Source organism: Xiphophorus maculatus, unplaced genomic scaffold (assembly GCF_002775205.1).
Source record: "Xiphophorus maculatus strain JP 163 A unplaced genomic scaffold, X_maculatus-5.0-male Unplaced_Scaffold_BN000164F, whole genome shotgun sequence".
In the NCBI taxonomy this organism is placed as follows: domain Eukaryota; kingdom Metazoa; phylum Chordata; class Actinopteri; order Cyprinodontiformes; family Poeciliidae; genus Xiphophorus; species Xiphophorus maculatus.
Genome location: NW_019369763.1, coordinates 93,192 through 109,757, shown reverse-complemented (window position 1 = coordinate 109,757; position 16,566 = coordinate 93,192). Strand labels below are relative to the sequence as shown.

General features: G+C 36.4%; 1 protein-coding gene across 1 annotated transcript in view; it reads left to right on the top strand.

Annotated features, from left to right (window-relative positions):
- LOC102237053 (collagen alpha-1(I) chain-like) overlaps positions 1-12,293 on the top strand; it is a 30,189-nt gene extending 17,896 nt beyond the window's left edge. Inside the window, exons 34-56 of the mRNA XM_023330062.1 lie at positions 409-462; positions 1,401-1,508; positions 2,339-2,392; positions 3,100-3,207; positions 3,311-3,364; positions 3,453-3,506; positions 4,555-4,608; positions 4,690-4,743; positions 4,832-4,939; positions 5,136-5,189; positions 5,277-5,330; positions 5,457-5,510; positions 6,652-6,705; positions 6,938-6,991; positions 7,077-7,130; positions 7,240-7,293; positions 8,289-8,342; positions 8,550-8,603; positions 9,896-9,949; positions 10,405-10,422; positions 11,142-11,195; positions 11,817-11,879; positions 12,002-12,293. Coding sequence (XP_023185830.1) covers positions 409-462; positions 1,401-1,508; positions 2,339-2,392; positions 3,100-3,207; positions 3,311-3,364; positions 3,453-3,506; positions 4,555-4,608; positions 4,690-4,743; positions 4,832-4,939; positions 5,136-5,189; positions 5,277-5,330; positions 5,457-5,510; positions 6,652-6,705; positions 6,938-6,991; positions 7,077-7,130; positions 7,240-7,293; positions 8,289-8,342; positions 8,550-8,603; positions 9,896-9,949; positions 10,405-10,422; positions 11,142-11,195; positions 11,817-11,879; positions 12,002-12,256 — 1,578 coding nt within the window. The 3' untranslated portion in view covers positions 12,257-12,293. The remainder of the gene's footprint in view (positions 1-408; positions 463-1,400; positions 1,509-2,338; positions 2,393-3,099; positions 3,208-3,310; positions 3,365-3,452; positions 3,507-4,554; positions 4,609-4,689; positions 4,744-4,831; positions 4,940-5,135; positions 5,190-5,276; positions 5,331-5,456; positions 5,511-6,651; positions 6,706-6,937; positions 6,992-7,076; positions 7,131-7,239; positions 7,294-8,288; positions 8,343-8,549; positions 8,604-9,895; positions 9,950-10,404; positions 10,423-11,141; positions 11,196-11,816; positions 11,880-12,001) is intronic.
- The last annotated feature ends 4,273 nt before the right edge of the window (positions 12,294-16,566 follow it).

Here is a 16,566-nt window from a genome sequence, read left to right as displayed (position 1 = left end):
GAACTAACTTTATGGCTTAAAGTTAGCTCCACAGGCACCGCTTGTTACCTAGCAACCCCAGTGAAGCCCAGCCCCGTTACCTAGCAACTCAAGCTGAGTTAAAATTCTGCTTTTCACAGATGTACAGTTGTATAATTGAGGTTTGGAGCCATTTTCACGTGTGAGTGTAAACAATGAGTTAGGGGGCGTGGCCAGCAGCAGATTATTAGGATTTAAAGCGACAGAGACCCTAAAACAGCTAAAATCTCATTATCTACAAATGATTTTGTGCAAAAAATGTTTTATATAGACCATAAACCTGTCCTAACTTGTTCAGGGAAGAGTAATAGATCACCTTTAAGAGCCACCAGCTTGTTCATATGCTTCGTTGTTGTGGAGAATAATTTTGGCATAATTTTGTCTCTTCAGGGTCTTCCTGGTCTTGGAGGAACCGAGGGTCCAACTGGAAGGAAAGGAGATCAGGTCAGTCAGAACTCATCCATGAATCTGTTCAAAATATTTTATTAAAATATCAAATGCATTTTGTACTTGTAGACATTGTTGTGAGGGAACCTTGTAAGTTTCAAGGCAAAAATAAAGAAGTTTCAGTTTAATCAAGCCAAAATTGTGCAAAAAATAAACTTTTTAAATTTAATATATTTTTAAAAAATGTCTAAAGATATTCTTTAACCAGTTCAAATTCTGTAAAAACAAATCTCCTTTTTCTGTCCAGTTATTATAGAGTGAATCCAGAGTGTCCAGCCCTGCACTGTATTGATGAAAAGTCATCCGCATGCTAGAAGTTTTGTTTTTATCTGCAGATCTTTAGCATCTTTTGCTACAAATGATCACTAAAGGAATGTTATGTTATTTCATTTTAGGCAAAAAAATTTTTTATTTTATTATAAAAAAGAATTTTAATTATTTGCATCCTTTAATTTCTAATATTGTATAAAAATGAAAAACCTGCAGAATGTTTTTATCTGATTAATTGTCAGAATAATCGATTAATCGATAACTAAAATAATTGTTAGTGGCAGTCTAATGTGTTTTTGATTGATTTATTTGGTATTACTGCTTCCCCCTGGTTGTAGGGAAACCCAGGCCCTGTAGAGGTTTTAGTTGTGTAACAATGACATCATAAGTGATTAATTATTCATTTAATGAGCAACAATAACTAATTTCCATCAAAGCTTGAATTCAGTGTAGTTCATAATGAAGTAACAAAGTTATTTTGTCTTCCTGCCTTAAAACTGAGATGTTAGCATGTCACGACAACAGTCTTCAGTCAGAGGCCTCTTCAGAATCACTGCGACACGGACTGCTACTGGAGATCCAGCACCACCGTCTACAACGACTCTTAGATGATAAACAGAGATTGAACCCTGTATTACCAGGTTCTGTTTCTTCTGCTGCTTCAGGGGGATCTGGGTTCATGTGGGGCGCTTGGAGCTCAAGGACCCGAAGGGGAACGAGGATCCGAGGGAGATAAAGGCCCCCAAGGGCCACCGGGGCCAGCCGGCAGAGAGGTGGGTTCACCCATCTGGGATCTTCATCATCAGTGCATTTCCTGCAGCTGGAGTTCAACCCCTCACAGATGAAAATGGGTTTTAGGATTGTAGAGAAATTTTCACTTGTTCATAAAGCATGAAATTAATTTTTTATGAGGAAGAAAGAAAACATTTAAACCTGATTCTGTTCAGGTAGAGAGAGTCTGTAATTTATTTTTTATCCTCAGAAGTATGAAATATGTGGAGCAGGAAGTCATTAGTATGTATAAAAAATCACTCAAGTAAAAGTAAAAAGTATTTGTTTAAAAAAGCTGCTCATGTACTGAGTAACTGATGAACAAAATGAAAATAATTTATATTTTAAATAACATAATTTCAAATTAAAGTAACATTTTTCCAAGTCAGTTTATTTCACTTTAAAACATCTGAAACAAAACCTGCAGGTCTGGAGGAACAAGTTTTTTCCATTCTGTGAATGATAAAGTTTTTCTTTTATTTTTAAAAAAATTAATCAAGTAAATGTAACTCAGTAAATCTAACTAGTTTCTACCAAACTCTAAAATTGTCACATTTAGAAAAAAATCTGAGAAATACGTTTCAAACACAAATTTCTCTGGATTTCAAAACAAACGTCTACAGACTGAAATTTTTCCTCATTCTTCTCGGTGAATTCAGCTTAAGCCCGGTGGCTAGTTAAGAGGTTTGTGAGTCAGTCGATCCAGACTTTGACTAGGTCATTAAAACTCATAAAGATGCCTTTAGTTTTGTTTTACAGTGTTTCTGTTATGAACAGCTTCATTGAGTTTTTTCAGTGGAAATCAGCCTCAGTGGTTCTGGTTGTTCTGCAGGGGGAAGTCGGGCATCCTGGTGAACCTGGAGACCCAGGACCCGAAGGAGAGAAGGTAACGGTCATGAAACGATTAATCGATTAATCACGGTTAATCGATTATTAAAATAATCGTTAACTAATCTGGTAATCGATTCAACAAAAGGCCATTTGGTGAAAAAACAACACGGTCAAAATAGATTCAGTTCATCACATTCATGAGTTTTGTTATTTCTTTGAAATATTTATAATTTTAAATGGGCAAAATTTAAAAACACGAACTCTAAATGCTGAATGTCTGTGCTACAAATGATCAAGCTTTCACGCTGTTATTGCTTTTAGGCAATAAAATGTTTATTTTCTTGGCAAATTATTTGTTTATTTGCATATTTTAATGTAATTCTAATATTGTATAAAAAGTGGTTACATAAAACAATCTGCAGAAAGTGATAATTTTGTAAACTGAACAATCAATTAATTGTCCGAATAACCGATTAATTGTTTGAATATCCTATTAGTCGTCCAAATGATTGATTAATCATCCAGATAATTGATTAATTGTCTGATTAATCGTTCGAATAACCGATTAAACATCCAAATGATTGGTTAATTGTCCAAATAACAGATTAATTGTTTGAATAAGCAATTAATTGTCCGAAGAATTGATTAATCGGCCAGATAATCGATTAATCGTCTGAATAATCTACAGTTGCAGCTCTAGAGCTGATCAACCAGTCATGAATTGCTGAGGAAGAGGAAGTTGCTTCTGTTTGTTGTTGCCAGGGCGATGTAGGACTTCCTGGTCAGACCGGCCCAGAGGGCCCCTGGGGGTCCATCGGGGAAAACGGGTCCCAGGGGCCCAAGGGAGAAAAGGGAAACAACGGGAGAATGGTGAGAAAACGTGATATTTCTGAGTAATGGGGTTATCCTGTGATGAAAAATGAAAGTTTGTGTTTGAGTTTTTTGTTGCAACAGGAAGTTTGTTTTGTTTCAGGGTGAGCCTGGAGCAGCCGGTGACCCGGGTCCTGGAGGTCTGTCAGGGCTCCAGGTGAGCTTCTTACCTGGACGAGGTTAAACGTCTCTGCTGGGTTTTACCAGCCAGTCTCACTGGTTTATTCTGGTTCTGGTCATTTTAGGGGATCGCGGGTCGTCCAGGACGACCAGGACCAGATGGACCACCGGGAGAGAAGGTAACACCGGCGCCATTTTCCATCCTGATCAATAATTTTACAATATTTGGGATTAGAGCTGAAATTACAGCTGAATGTTTTTAAATATCGACAGAATCAAATTAATTAATGCTACATTTATCTACGTATTTAGTAAATTATTGCATTTGTCGCCTGCAAACTATTAATTTTTAAAAGTTCCACAATAAAAAAGGTAAATATATACATTAATTATGTACCTCATATAATTTCTTTATTTAAAATTTGTACATATGGTTTGCTAATTTTATTTTATTTAGGGTTATAATTATAATTTTAATTAATTTCCTCATGCAATTATGTTTTTAAATAATTAAATTTGATTAAATTATCACATAATCTTGGCCTAATGTGTATTAAATGTTTTGTAATTAAATAGATTAATTAATCATTAAATAATTACTTAAATGGAAAATTTACCAAATAAAATGGACAATAAATACATAAGTTTTTCTTTTTCTTTTATTTATTACATTTTGCACAAGAATTATTAAATAAAACTAAATGATAAAAAAACTTATGTATGATTGTAGAAAATAATGTAAAAAAGTTTTAATTTCTTTTGACACTTTAAGTAATGACATTTAAATAAATATAGATTGTTTTATTTTTTTAGATCTGCATTTAAATATTGATGTAATGTCATAATTAGTTTTTCTATTTATTTATTTATACTAAGCTTCAACATTTAGTAAAAAAAAATAATTAAATTGTCCGAGGTGTAAATAAATAAAACTATTTATTTTATATGACAAGGTGATGGGTGGATTTAATTTAAATCATGTGATGCCACTTTTTAATATTTAATTTTCTAATGGTTATAGTTGCATTCTTATTTTTGTAATGAAAGTTTTTTGATATTTTGAAACAAAATTATCTAAATATCATTTTAGTGATACTTTAAAATAAATCCATGCTTGTTTTAGTCCATGAAGTTCACCTAAACCTGCTGCAGAATTATATTTTTAAGGCTGAAATGTAAAAATTATCATCGTTTTGCTGTTAAATGATGAATATCTCACCTTGTTAGGGGGAACCAGGGCCAGCCGGACTCTCTGGACCTCCAGGATCAGACGGTCCTCAGGTGAAATATGGATTTTAATCGTTCTGTTTCTACAGTTCCCCTTTCAGTCATTTATTATGTTTATCCTGGTGACTCTGTTAGGGGGTCATTGGACCCAGAGGGGTCAGAGGAGACGCCGGCGGGTTCGGACCGCCTGTGAGTGACTAAAATATCAGAAATACAAACAGCATAGAGAGAAAATTCACCTTATGCTAAAGATTATCACCTTCTGTTTGTGTCAAAGGGTCAAACTGGTCAAGCTGGACCAAAGGGGGATGAAGGAGCCAAAGGTGAACCCGGGATGTTAGGGGTCACAGGTGAACCAGGAGTACCAGGCCCACCAGGAGAACAGGTTACCAAGAGTTTATTTTAATAATATGAGTTAGGGTAAACCATGATAGGCGTTTTGTTGCTAGGTAGAGAGGTTTCTGGGTTTCCTGGATCTGAACTTATATCAGTGGAAACCAAAGGATGTCTGGACGGTCGCATCGACTTTCATCACTTCTGTAACTTCCTGCTGAATATTTGTTTGTAAAAATCCTGTTCAGGATGAAGACGGTCTTCCAGGAATCCAAGGTCCTTCAGGTCTACCAGGGTTGGAGGTGAAACCATGAATAAAATCTACTAATAATCCACTAAAGGCTTCATTCTTAAACCGTCTTACTTTGTACTTTCTGACTCAATTGTAGGGACCCCCGGGACAGATGGGAGCTCAGGGTCCTGCCGGCCTTGTAGGGGCTCCTGTAGGTATCTAAGCAAAAAACATAACAGATGCATAATGTTTGTTTTAAACAAAAACAAGTAATCCTCAAAGGACAGTGTTATTGCCCAGTCTGACATCAAGCTAACAAAACCATTTTGGTTTGCAGGGAATATATGGAAAACCTGGATCTGAAGGGAAACAAGGCGCCAAAGGAGAAAAGGTCAGATTTTCTAAAGAGCATATATCATCACTTAACCTTTTTAAATATGTAAAAAGGTGTAAAATAAAGACAAACGTTAAGCGCTCAATAATGCAAGTAGAAGAAAAGTCATAATGTGACATTTGGAGTCCATAAAACAATGTTCTAGCTAGACTGTTAATGTCTCTTTTATCAGATATTAGTTACCAAAATTATGATTTATATGGTAATTTAAGGAATTAAAATGGGGTGGGGGATAAAGATAAATGTTAAGAGTTCAGGGTAGAGACATAATAAACCAGAACCTTATGAAGTGATTTAAAATCACTTTTCATGAGTTTAATCAGCTTGGTTCAGAAAAACTGAATGAAAATGCTGAAATTATCCATCCCAAAAAGTAATGAAAATACCCATCTATTTGTTTTAAACGTCTATCTATGTACAGCTAGCTAGATATCTAGAGCTAGCCAACTATCTACAGTAATCTACAGCTGTCTACTTACAGCTAGCTGTAGATAGCTAGCTAGCTATGTATCTACACCAAGCTAACCTAGCTAGCTGCATATCTAAAGTAAGTTAGTTTTCTATCTACAGCTAGCTAGATAGCCACCACTAGTTACACTACCTGTAGCTACCTAGCAGCTGTAGATATTTTTGCTATCTACAACTAGCAAGATATCTACAGCTCTTTATCTACAACTAGCTGTATGTCTACAGCTAGCAATCCATCTATTACTGCAGTAAAGATTTTATTTTATTTATTAATTTCTAATTTTTTTGTGGTCTTCCTGTCACTGCGTATATATTTTTATTTACATTCAACCAAAGCATTTGGCAATAACTGCCTAGAATTCCTTTCATTTATGGTGAAACTGTTTCATTTACCCAAAAAAGCAGGAAAATCCAAATAAAGATATCAGAAAAGCAAAACTATTGACAAAAACCAGCTGAAAAACTTACAACAAACTTCTTAAATAATGCATAAAAAGTGATGGTTTAAAACCTTTGCACAGAACTCTGTGTACTATTGAGAGTCTTCTGACTCTTCTTACACATGTGTCTTACTAAAGAAGCAATAAAGACATAATTTCAGGCTCATACAGAGACATTAAATGTAAATTTGCTCTTTTTAACCTCTTCCCTCTGCGTGTTGCTCCAACAGGGAGATGATGGTGAAATTGGACCTTCAGGGAAAACCGGTCCCATGGGAAGGAGGGTAAGGTGACCCTGATTCTCTTGCACATTTCAAATTTCTTTTCCTTTAGAGAAAAACGTGCAGAGAGTTTGTCCCTGTTCTGAATGTCATCTTGGTGAATAAAGTTCCTTTGGTTTGGGCGGTTTGCATAAGAGTAAACATGTCTAAAAGCAGAAGCTTCATGCATTAAACATGGCGCAGATTGTTGTGCATTTCTCTCGTTTTGACACAAACACGTCGAACATTTCCTCAGGGGAGACGGGGAAAGGCTGGAGTCAGAGGGACCAGAGGAGACCGAGGACCAAAGGTGGAGAATACAGAAACATTACCGGGAAGTTTTCATGCATTTGGTTAAATCTTATCTGACAGTTTGTGATTTTTATGTCATTTAGGGTGAAGCAGGAGAAAAGGGGATGACAGGCCTGCTTGGCTGGCCAGGAAGCATTGTAAGTTTTTTTTCTTTACTGGATAAAAATGACTTTTAGCAAAAGTGACTCATATATTTTGATTTATTTTCTAACTTATGGATTTTTTTGTGTTTTTATTCCCACTAAGGGAATTCCTGGGCTACCTGGAGATCTGGGGGATCAAGGTGAAAAGGGAGAAGAGGTAAACTAGAGTGATTAAACTTACTGAAAATTACAAAATTTGGACATATCTTCACCTAAATTTAATGAACTTCAACATGGATGACAACTCACCAAGCCTGGAGATGAAGCACCTTTCAAAATTATATTAATCCCTGCAGAATCTCTACACATTTTATCAGAATTTTATGTGACGGATCAATAGAAAGTAATGCATAATCGTAAAATGAAACACAAATGATGCATGTTTTTTCATGAAAAAGTCATTAAAAAACATTTTTATATTTCCGTTTGGGTCTCCACTGCTTCCAAAAACAACCCAAGTGCACAATAGCAAAAAAAAACAAACTTTGAAACTTTGTTTATGGTGTCTGAAAAACGAGCCATTTGTCAAATCAAGTTTATCGATACTGCAGCATTACGGAGTTCTACCCGTTACCTAGCAACTCCAGTGGAATTCCGCCTGTTACCTAGCAACCCAAGAGGAGCTCCAGCACGTTTGGTCAGCTGGGTTTACCTCAGTATGCTCTGTACAATGGCTGCCGGAAAAGACAAATGTTTTGTTGTTGACTTAACATCCAGAAACCACTTGCTGCATTCTTGTTGGTTGTGCAGGAGGCTCCAATTCTGCTTTTCAAAGATGTACCGTTGCATACTTGGGCATCTGTTTGCAGCCCTTTTCACATGGGAGTGTAAACGTTGAGTTGGGGGCGTGGCCAGCAGCAGATTATTTGGATTTAAAGTGACAAGACGCCATAAAACAGCTTAAATCTCATTACCTAAGAACTGTTTTGTGTAAAAAATGTAATGAACATGTTTTGTATAGGCCATAGATCTGTTCTAACCTGTTCATTAAAGCATAATAGGTCACCTTTAACATACGTTTAAAGCAAAGTTAGGTTTTAAAACAATATCCCAAGCTGTGAAACCATTTTAGGTCTATAATGAGCCATTTGTATTTTACAATATTGTTTGGAGTCGTGATAGAAAGTTAAATTCCTGCGTTTTGGTCTTCAGGGTGAGAAAGGAGACATGGGAATACCTGGACCACCTGGACCTGAGGGCAAAAAGGTACCACTGTCTTTTTAAATGGAAAAGTTTTTAACATGTTTCATGTTACAGAGTTTAGATTGTGATGTTAAGGGAGCTTTAGGTCCTCTTATGGAGGATCCACAGGGTTTAATTATTGATATGAAAAGCAATAAAATGCTGCTCTAACAAGAAAAATACGTAAAGAAAAGTCTGAAAAGTGTTATTTGACGTTATTTAATATTCCAGGGTAGTCGAGGTCCAGTCGGATTTACCGGTCCAGCCAGCCAGAAAGGAGAACAGGTACTTCTTAATTATTTCATAATATACAAAACCTTTCACATCCATAAATAAACCCTCAGTTCATGCATATCATGTATATTTAGCATTTAAATGTCAGACTTTTAATGACGTGTTGGTCAAATATTCCTCAGACTTTCTTAAAGTTATAAACGTTGGCCAACAGGTGCAACAGAAAAATACTTTTCTAACAGCAGGTAGAAGCTAAAGGGAAAATACTACAAATAGCAAAAACAACAAGTGTAAAATGCTGCAAACTTGAGCCACAAAACAGAAGTCCTCCAGGCCACTAGTGGGAGTCGATCACTAAGTCTTGTGTGATCAAACTCTCAGGAAAAAGATGGGATGTCCAGAAAAAAGTTGGAGGAATAAAGAAAATGTGTTATACTTCATGTTTTTTTTTACAGTATTATAAAACAGCAGCATATTTAATATCTGCTACTCCAGACGCCGCCTAGTGGTCTGGAGGACTTCTGTTTTGTGGCGCGGGTTTGTAGCAATTTATATTTGCTCTATTTCCTGTGATTATGGCATTTTTTGTTCCATTTTTTTGTGTTTTGGAGTTTGCACCATTCCTGTATTTACAGTAGGACTAAAACGATTAATCGCGATTAATCGATTACTGAAATAATCGTCAACTAATTTAGTAATTGTTCAATCATTAAGGATACAAACCACAAAAAAGCTAATTTACTGAAAGAACTTAGTATTCAGAACAGTAATTCAACTGTAATTAAAAATAAACAGTAATTCAAGTTCAAAAAATACTTTGATCCCAAATGAAAATTTAATGTTAAACCAATTAAATTAAACCAAATATAAACATTTTGCATTTAAAATAATAGAAAAAAATGTCTTGGTCTGTAATTATCTTTGATCCAGAAATAATCAAGTGGCCTAATTTAACTTCATCTGGTTCAAATTTAAAAAAATAAAATAAAATCTCCTATTAATCACATTTTGCTGTCCAATTATTAATCAGTAAATTAAAAAAATATCGTTTTTTTTCTCAATGTAGAGAATATTTTGTATCATTAAAAAATGAATTAAATTGTTTATTTCAATTGTAACAATGTAATTGTAATATTGCAACAAAAGGGCTTAAGTAAAAAATCTGCAGCATGTACCAATATTTTATTTGATTAATCATTTGTAGAACTAGATTAATTGATAACTAAAATAATCGTCACTTTGAGCTTGATTTGCCGCTCCTCCACCTTTGGATTAAATTTCATTTTGTAAATTTGAATTTATCTAAAAACAAACTTTTGTCCGTCTGGTTTTGGTGTTTCCAGGGAAACATCGGTCCGCCCGGGCCGAGGGGAGTTCTGGGAATGCCCGGCTTACCTGTAAGTAGCTTCTTCATGCTGATCACATTATAGACATAATCAGGAAAATTACTGTCAAAAAAGGTGATTACTAAATAAATTGCTGTAATTAGCAACTTATGCCACTAGATGTCAGTATATCCCACAAAATGGATATACTTTAGTATATTTTAGTAGAAATTATGTAGGTTTTCTTTTTCATTATGTAGATTCAAAATCGTACATGGACATAATTTATATAAAGAATATTTTCTATTAGCAAACTAAAATCTTAATTCAGAACCATTTATTATGTTTATTTCCTAATGGATCAGAAAAAACCTGCAGAACTTAAATAAAGTTAAGTGATCTAAATGTTTTCTCTCTTTGCTGTTTTAAGAGTTATTAAGATCTAACTGTTAATATTGTGATTATCTGAATGTTTTGTTTTATTGTTTGAGAGTTTAAAGTTTTATCTCCTCTTTCTTTGTTTGCAGGGATGGTTTGGATTAAAGGTATGATGTCATCAACAAGATATATATTAAATGCTAATATTTTTGTTTTAAAAGATTTAAAGTGAGCATTAGAATATAAAGGAACATATTCATATATCCATAGCAGGGGTCTGCAACCTTTATAATCCAAAAAGCCATTTCTGCCCTCAGTCCAGCTAAATATTACATGACCTTTGTAAAAAAGACAATAAATATCTACAAGAAATTTGTTGTATTTTAGTCCTAATTTTGGGTTTTCTGTTTTATTTTTGTATGTTTTTTTGAAAGTTGTTGGCTTCATAATGTCCTGTATAATAGCAATATGTGGATATAAATACAAAAGACTGATACTTTTACTGTTTTTTGTGGGAACTAAATGAAATTCTTCCAGTAAAAATAATTTTAAAATATCTGAGACCTGCTTTTGTTTCAGTCGCTTATCATTTGGAGTTTTAAAAGCTGTTATTGGCTGCAGACCTCTCATATACAGTATATATATATATAGTTAAAACCAGATGTTGTGGAAGGAAATCCAAATTTGACCCAAATTATAAGTTTTAAAACAAAGTCATCCCCCCAAAAACAAATCGACAAAAAAAAAAAAAAGGTTCTCGCCAATTTTCCCAGCATTTAGCAAATAGAAACAATTTTGTTAGTTCTAACTAAGCTAAAAGTTAGGCTAGTTTTAGCGACGGTGTTTGTACTTCTAGATCACTAAATGTTATTTATTTTTCTCTTAGGGGTTGAAAGGTTACCAAGGTCAACCTGGACTTCCTGGAAGGAGAGGCCTCCCAGTAAGTTAACCGATCGATCGAGCAATGGATAGATAGATAGACAGACAGACAGACAGACAGTCTTTTCTGCTTCGTTTGTGCAGCAAACATTTCCATTTGTGTTTCTTTTGTTTTGAGGATTTTACTGAAAGTTATTTTGTTTTTTGTAAATGTGGGATGATTGGTTGACCTTTCATGACCTTTATGAATAGCTGACAGCTATTCATATGTTTAAAACGATGGCGGCACAAACAGAATTTTTTTGCTGCACAAATACAGAATTAATGGCAACCATTTTGTTTGATTTTGTAATGTGGAGTGGGGAGGGAGGTGCCTGACCTTTTGACCTTTAAACGTTTATTAAAGTCTTCGAAACAAAAGCAGCACAAATGAATTTTTTTGTAGCACAAGTTTGACACCTGCTTTTGTTGATGGACATCAAATTTGTTTGATTTCATAACAAATAAAATCAAGAAAAAGGTCAAAAGTTGAACTTTTAGACTTTTACTAATATCTTTAAAATGATGGCGACACAAACAGACGTTTTTGCAGCACAAACTTTTGGCACCAATTTTGTTTGGTTTGTGTTGCAGTTTGTATATTAAAAAGCTGTATTTTAAGACGTGATAATTTTTATTTCAGGGCCCGCCTGGTGTTCCTGGCCCCCCAGGAAAGTCACTGAACATGACTTTCACTCAAATAAAGGCAAATCAATCAGTTTTCTATATGACATATGATCAATATTGCAGCTTTTTAAATAAATAAAACACTGGTCTTACTCAGAACTGATTAATATAAGTTTTTTTTGTTATTATTTCTGTATCCAGAGCCTGATGTACATGTCAGACAAGCCGAACTTCTTCCTGATCCAGACGCTGCTGGACTCCCTGCAGCAGGAGCTGCGGCTGCTGCTGGATCCTCCTGACGGGACCAAGCGGCGCCCGGCCACCACCTGCCTGGAGCTCTGGCTCTGCCACCCCGAGTTCAGCAGCGGTGAGAAACGGTCCAACGTTAATGGAACCATCATCTCATTCCTAAAGCAGGAGATACAGTGTCCTAGTTCAAGAAGAATCATATGCTAATATGCTAACTTTTCAAATTAAAAGATATAAACTTGGAAACTCAGCTTTGTTTGACTAAATCCTGTTTTTTTTTTTCTTAAACATAATGACATAAAAATAGAAGAAGGAAGAGAAAGTTTTAAAACATTTATTTGTTTGTATTCCTGAATGATTCTTTTGATCCTGATACATTTGTGAATATGATGTTAAACAGCCTGGATACCCGTTGGTTACCATGGAGACTGAACACAGACTGGTGGCCATGTCATTAGCTATGCAATTACATATATATCTAGATATATATGTATTTAGTGATCTAATTACATAGAATACACATAGCTACTGCATTTCCCGCATTATAAGGCGCATAGAATAGATGCTACAGTAGAGGCTGGGGTTACGTTATGCATCCATTAGATGGAGCTGCGCTAAAGGGGATGTCAACAAAACAGTCTTCGACTGAGGTTTTCTCTCTCTGGGTAGACCACCTGGGGTAGGGATCCATCAGGCCGCCCCATGAGGAGACTATTTGGAGTCACAGGGTCCACGTCTGCCACATCAGTTGATACATAGCCCAAAGGCTTTGAGTTCAGTATTGATTCCACCTCCAGAAGAACTATGAGAAGTACCGCCTCCTGAAGAGGTTGGGAACCCACACAGCTTCGGAGAGCTGCCTTCACTGAACGAACTTCTCGCTCCCACACTCCGCCAAAATGTGGGGTTGCTGGGGGATTAAACTGAAACTTAATCTTCTGGAAGGCTAATTGCCCCTGCAGCGTCTCTGACATATTGGCAAAGGCTTCTCTGAGTTCCCGATCCCCTCCCTTAAAATTGGTCCCACAATCAGACCATAGCTCTGCAGGCTTTCCTCTTCTGGCAGTGAATCGTCTCAGGGCCATAAGGAAAGCATGTTCAATATTACGTTATTTTAAGAAACACGTATTGATTCTGAAACACCTATTTATTGATATTTTAACAATTTAATTGGTTTTCATCAATATGTTCTGGTGCAACAGGCCCTTTATGAACATTCAGGTTTTTGATCTGGCCCAAAACAGAAATGAGTTTGGATAAAAACGAGTGAATCATGGACTATTTTGAATGTAAACAAGAATAAATAGTGAGATATTTGGTGGTGGAATGATGTCACACTGCCAGCAAAGGAAGACTCTGTGATGTCACTGGCGATGCAGTCTGTGATGTCATCAACTCAGAATTGTATGCAACACAATTCTGCATATTTTTCATTGCTTGCAATATCACTGACTAGCTCAGACGTGCGCAAAGCTCTTTCCAATCGACGGTTCTAGTAATTTACGACAGATTTTGACTAAAGGATTTGAGGTAGAAATGTTTCACCAATTTCAGAAATACCGCAACAGGATGATGGGACTCCAGGCAAGAACGGGAGTCTGGCAAAACCCCCAATGCAGCTTCGCTAGTGCACACTTGGATATTTTACACGGGGAAACCCAAAGACTGGACTCCAGTCTGGAAATGGAGAGCGCCAGATTAGAAGACCTGGGAGCTGAAAAGGACGACATGTTTTTAGAAATGTCCCAAAAGATTGCGTCCCTGCAAGACAACGAGAAACGTCTGCAGGAAGAATTGGCTCGGCTCAGACATTCATACAATGAACTCAACTCTAAATATCATAGTGAAGTTTCTGGATTACAGCAAGACGTGGAGAGATATCAGCAGGAGGCGAGACGTGAGAAAGACGCCAATGTAGAGAGAGAGAGAGAGAACCTGCAGCTTGTCAACAATCTGAGAGCTGAGAAGGAAGAGCTATTCCGAAAAATGGCAAGAAAGATTATAATTCTGCGACACAGGGACAGGCAGATGTTCCATGAACTGGATCGGGTTCATGTTTCACATGAGGAGCTAAAATCTAGACATAGAACAGACGTAATGGAGTTACAGCAGCAGATTGAGACCTACCAACAAAAGATAAAGCAGGATCAAATGGCTCTTTTACAAAGACAAAAGGCGGAGAAGCTTATATGGGACATAAACCGATCTGCACTGCAACAAATTGAAAAACTTCAACAGCAAGAAGAGAAATATCAGCAGGAGATCAGATGTTTGAAAAATGATTTACAAAGAGCGAAAGAGGATCTCCTGCTGCCCAACACACTGAGACCTGAGGAAAATGATATACAACAAAAAGACATCACAGATTCCCAAGATGAGGAGGACGGCTCACAGGACCAAGTGGACCCGGTTGATGGCTTAAGTCAAGAGGATTCTCCAGAGGTGAAAATGTCAGGAGAAACTTTATCAGGTTGTTCCAACGATCCGGAATCCTCAGAAGAGACAGAGATCACCCGAGAAACCGTCCTGGAGGATTTGGACAATCTGGATGCCATGCAGGACGGTAAGAAGAAAAACTCTAAACTTTCATTTTGGAAAAGTGTATGGAACATTCTGCGATGGCAGAAGCCAAAAAGAAAACAAAACTAAAGAGTGAAGACTGTCAAGAACATGTTTAATGTTCTGGAGGTTCAAACTCATGGAGGTTGTAGCCTCTGTGTACGGGGCGCCAGGCCACGCTCCGTCAAATTTAAAACGTTAAAGTTTTATCCCCCATTGACAAACTAGAAAATAGATCCCTTCCCAACCCAATTGGAAAAAACGTGGGCAGCACGGTGGTGCAGCGGTTAGCGCTGCGTCTTCACAGAGACCATCTGTGTGGAGTTTGCATGTTCTCCCCGTGTTTGCGTGGGTTTTCTCCGGGTGCTCCGGTTCCCCCCACATCTCCTAAAACATGTAGGTCAGGTCAGTTGGTCACTGCAAATTGCCCCCAAAGATTTGAAGAAACCCCAAACACATGTGCAGCTTTATTGTTAAACTTTAAAATTAATTGAATTAGCCGTACGTTAGCCCTTTTCCCTTCGCTGCTTTAGCGCCGCAGCAACACTGGGCTCAATTTTTATAGCAACGTATTGATTTAAGAGTTAAAATTTCTTCTTTTAATAGTAATGATTTCTGTTTATTTCCACTGTACTTGTGCTTTTATGGTTTGTCCTTTAGTTTACCGTTTCTACTCACTTTTTATATTAAATTGCACTGAATTGTAGCTTTTAAACTGTTTAAATCTGTATTTTAAAGAAGATTAGCCAGCTTCCTCAGCCACATGTTGAGCTGCCCCGGGGCGGGGCACTTAGCGGCAAGTTGCCCCCCGACCTGCATGTCGGTGTAAATGTGTGTGTTTGTAAATGTGACTGTAGTGTGAAGAGCTTTGAGTGGTCAACATGACCAGCAAAGCTCTACACAAGTTCAGTCCATTCACCTGTTTTTCTTTGATAAATCCTGTTTTTCTTTTTATACCAAACATAAAAAAGTTGATTTAACAGGTTTGGATTCTTCAGGTTCCAGGATGTTAAATTAAGATTAGAATTTAATCTGTACATAATATTAGATGATAATTGTAATCATAATTTAATTCTCTGAACCATAAAGAAACCCAAACTTGTTTTATCTGGTTTGTTTGTTATAAGAACAAAACAGGTTTTATAAAAAATAAAAGTTACTGTGTGATCTTTCTGTTAGTCTTTATTTAGAATAACAGATTCAAGGTAGTTTAACAAACTTAACAAAAAAGTGCAATTTAACATGAAAACCTGTAGAAAAGGGTAAAAAGAAGAACAATCCATGAAAGCATGAAAACAGAAAACTTAATCAGAAATAATTTCCATTACAGGAAGAAATCAATTCTTAGATCAATACTTTGTAATAAATATGAAGCTTTTGTGTTGTTGAGCTTATGTGTTTCTGCTTGTATAAGAGAAGGAAAAGGGGCTTAGAAATGAATAATTCAGTTATTTTTTTAACCAGTTTATGGTAAGACAGCAAATTATGTTTTGTTTAGGACGTTACTTATAGGTTTTGTTTGTCAACCTGGGTTTAATTCCCAGTCCTGCAGAATCTGCTGCATGTCATTTCATTCTCTCTCCTCCCAATTTCCTGTTCAACTTGTTAAATAACGGCCTAAAAAACTTTATCAGAGCCTAAAAAACTGATTTGAAGAAGGTGGGGGGACTGGTTGACCTTTGATGACCTCTAGAAACATTTCTGTATGTCTTTAAAATTATAGCGGCACAAACAAAATTTTTGCTGCACAAACGTTTGACACCAATTTTGCCTGATTTGAAGAAGGTGGGGGCCAACCTCACTCAGGTCTATTTACCTGCTACTTTACCCGCCACTGGAAGTTTCTTAAAAGTTTATCTGTTGGTCTGCAGCTCATGGGACCAAACCAGACGAGGAGATGAAAAGTTAAAACACTCAATATTGTCTTGTACACAAGTTCTGGTTGGGTAACAGCAAGA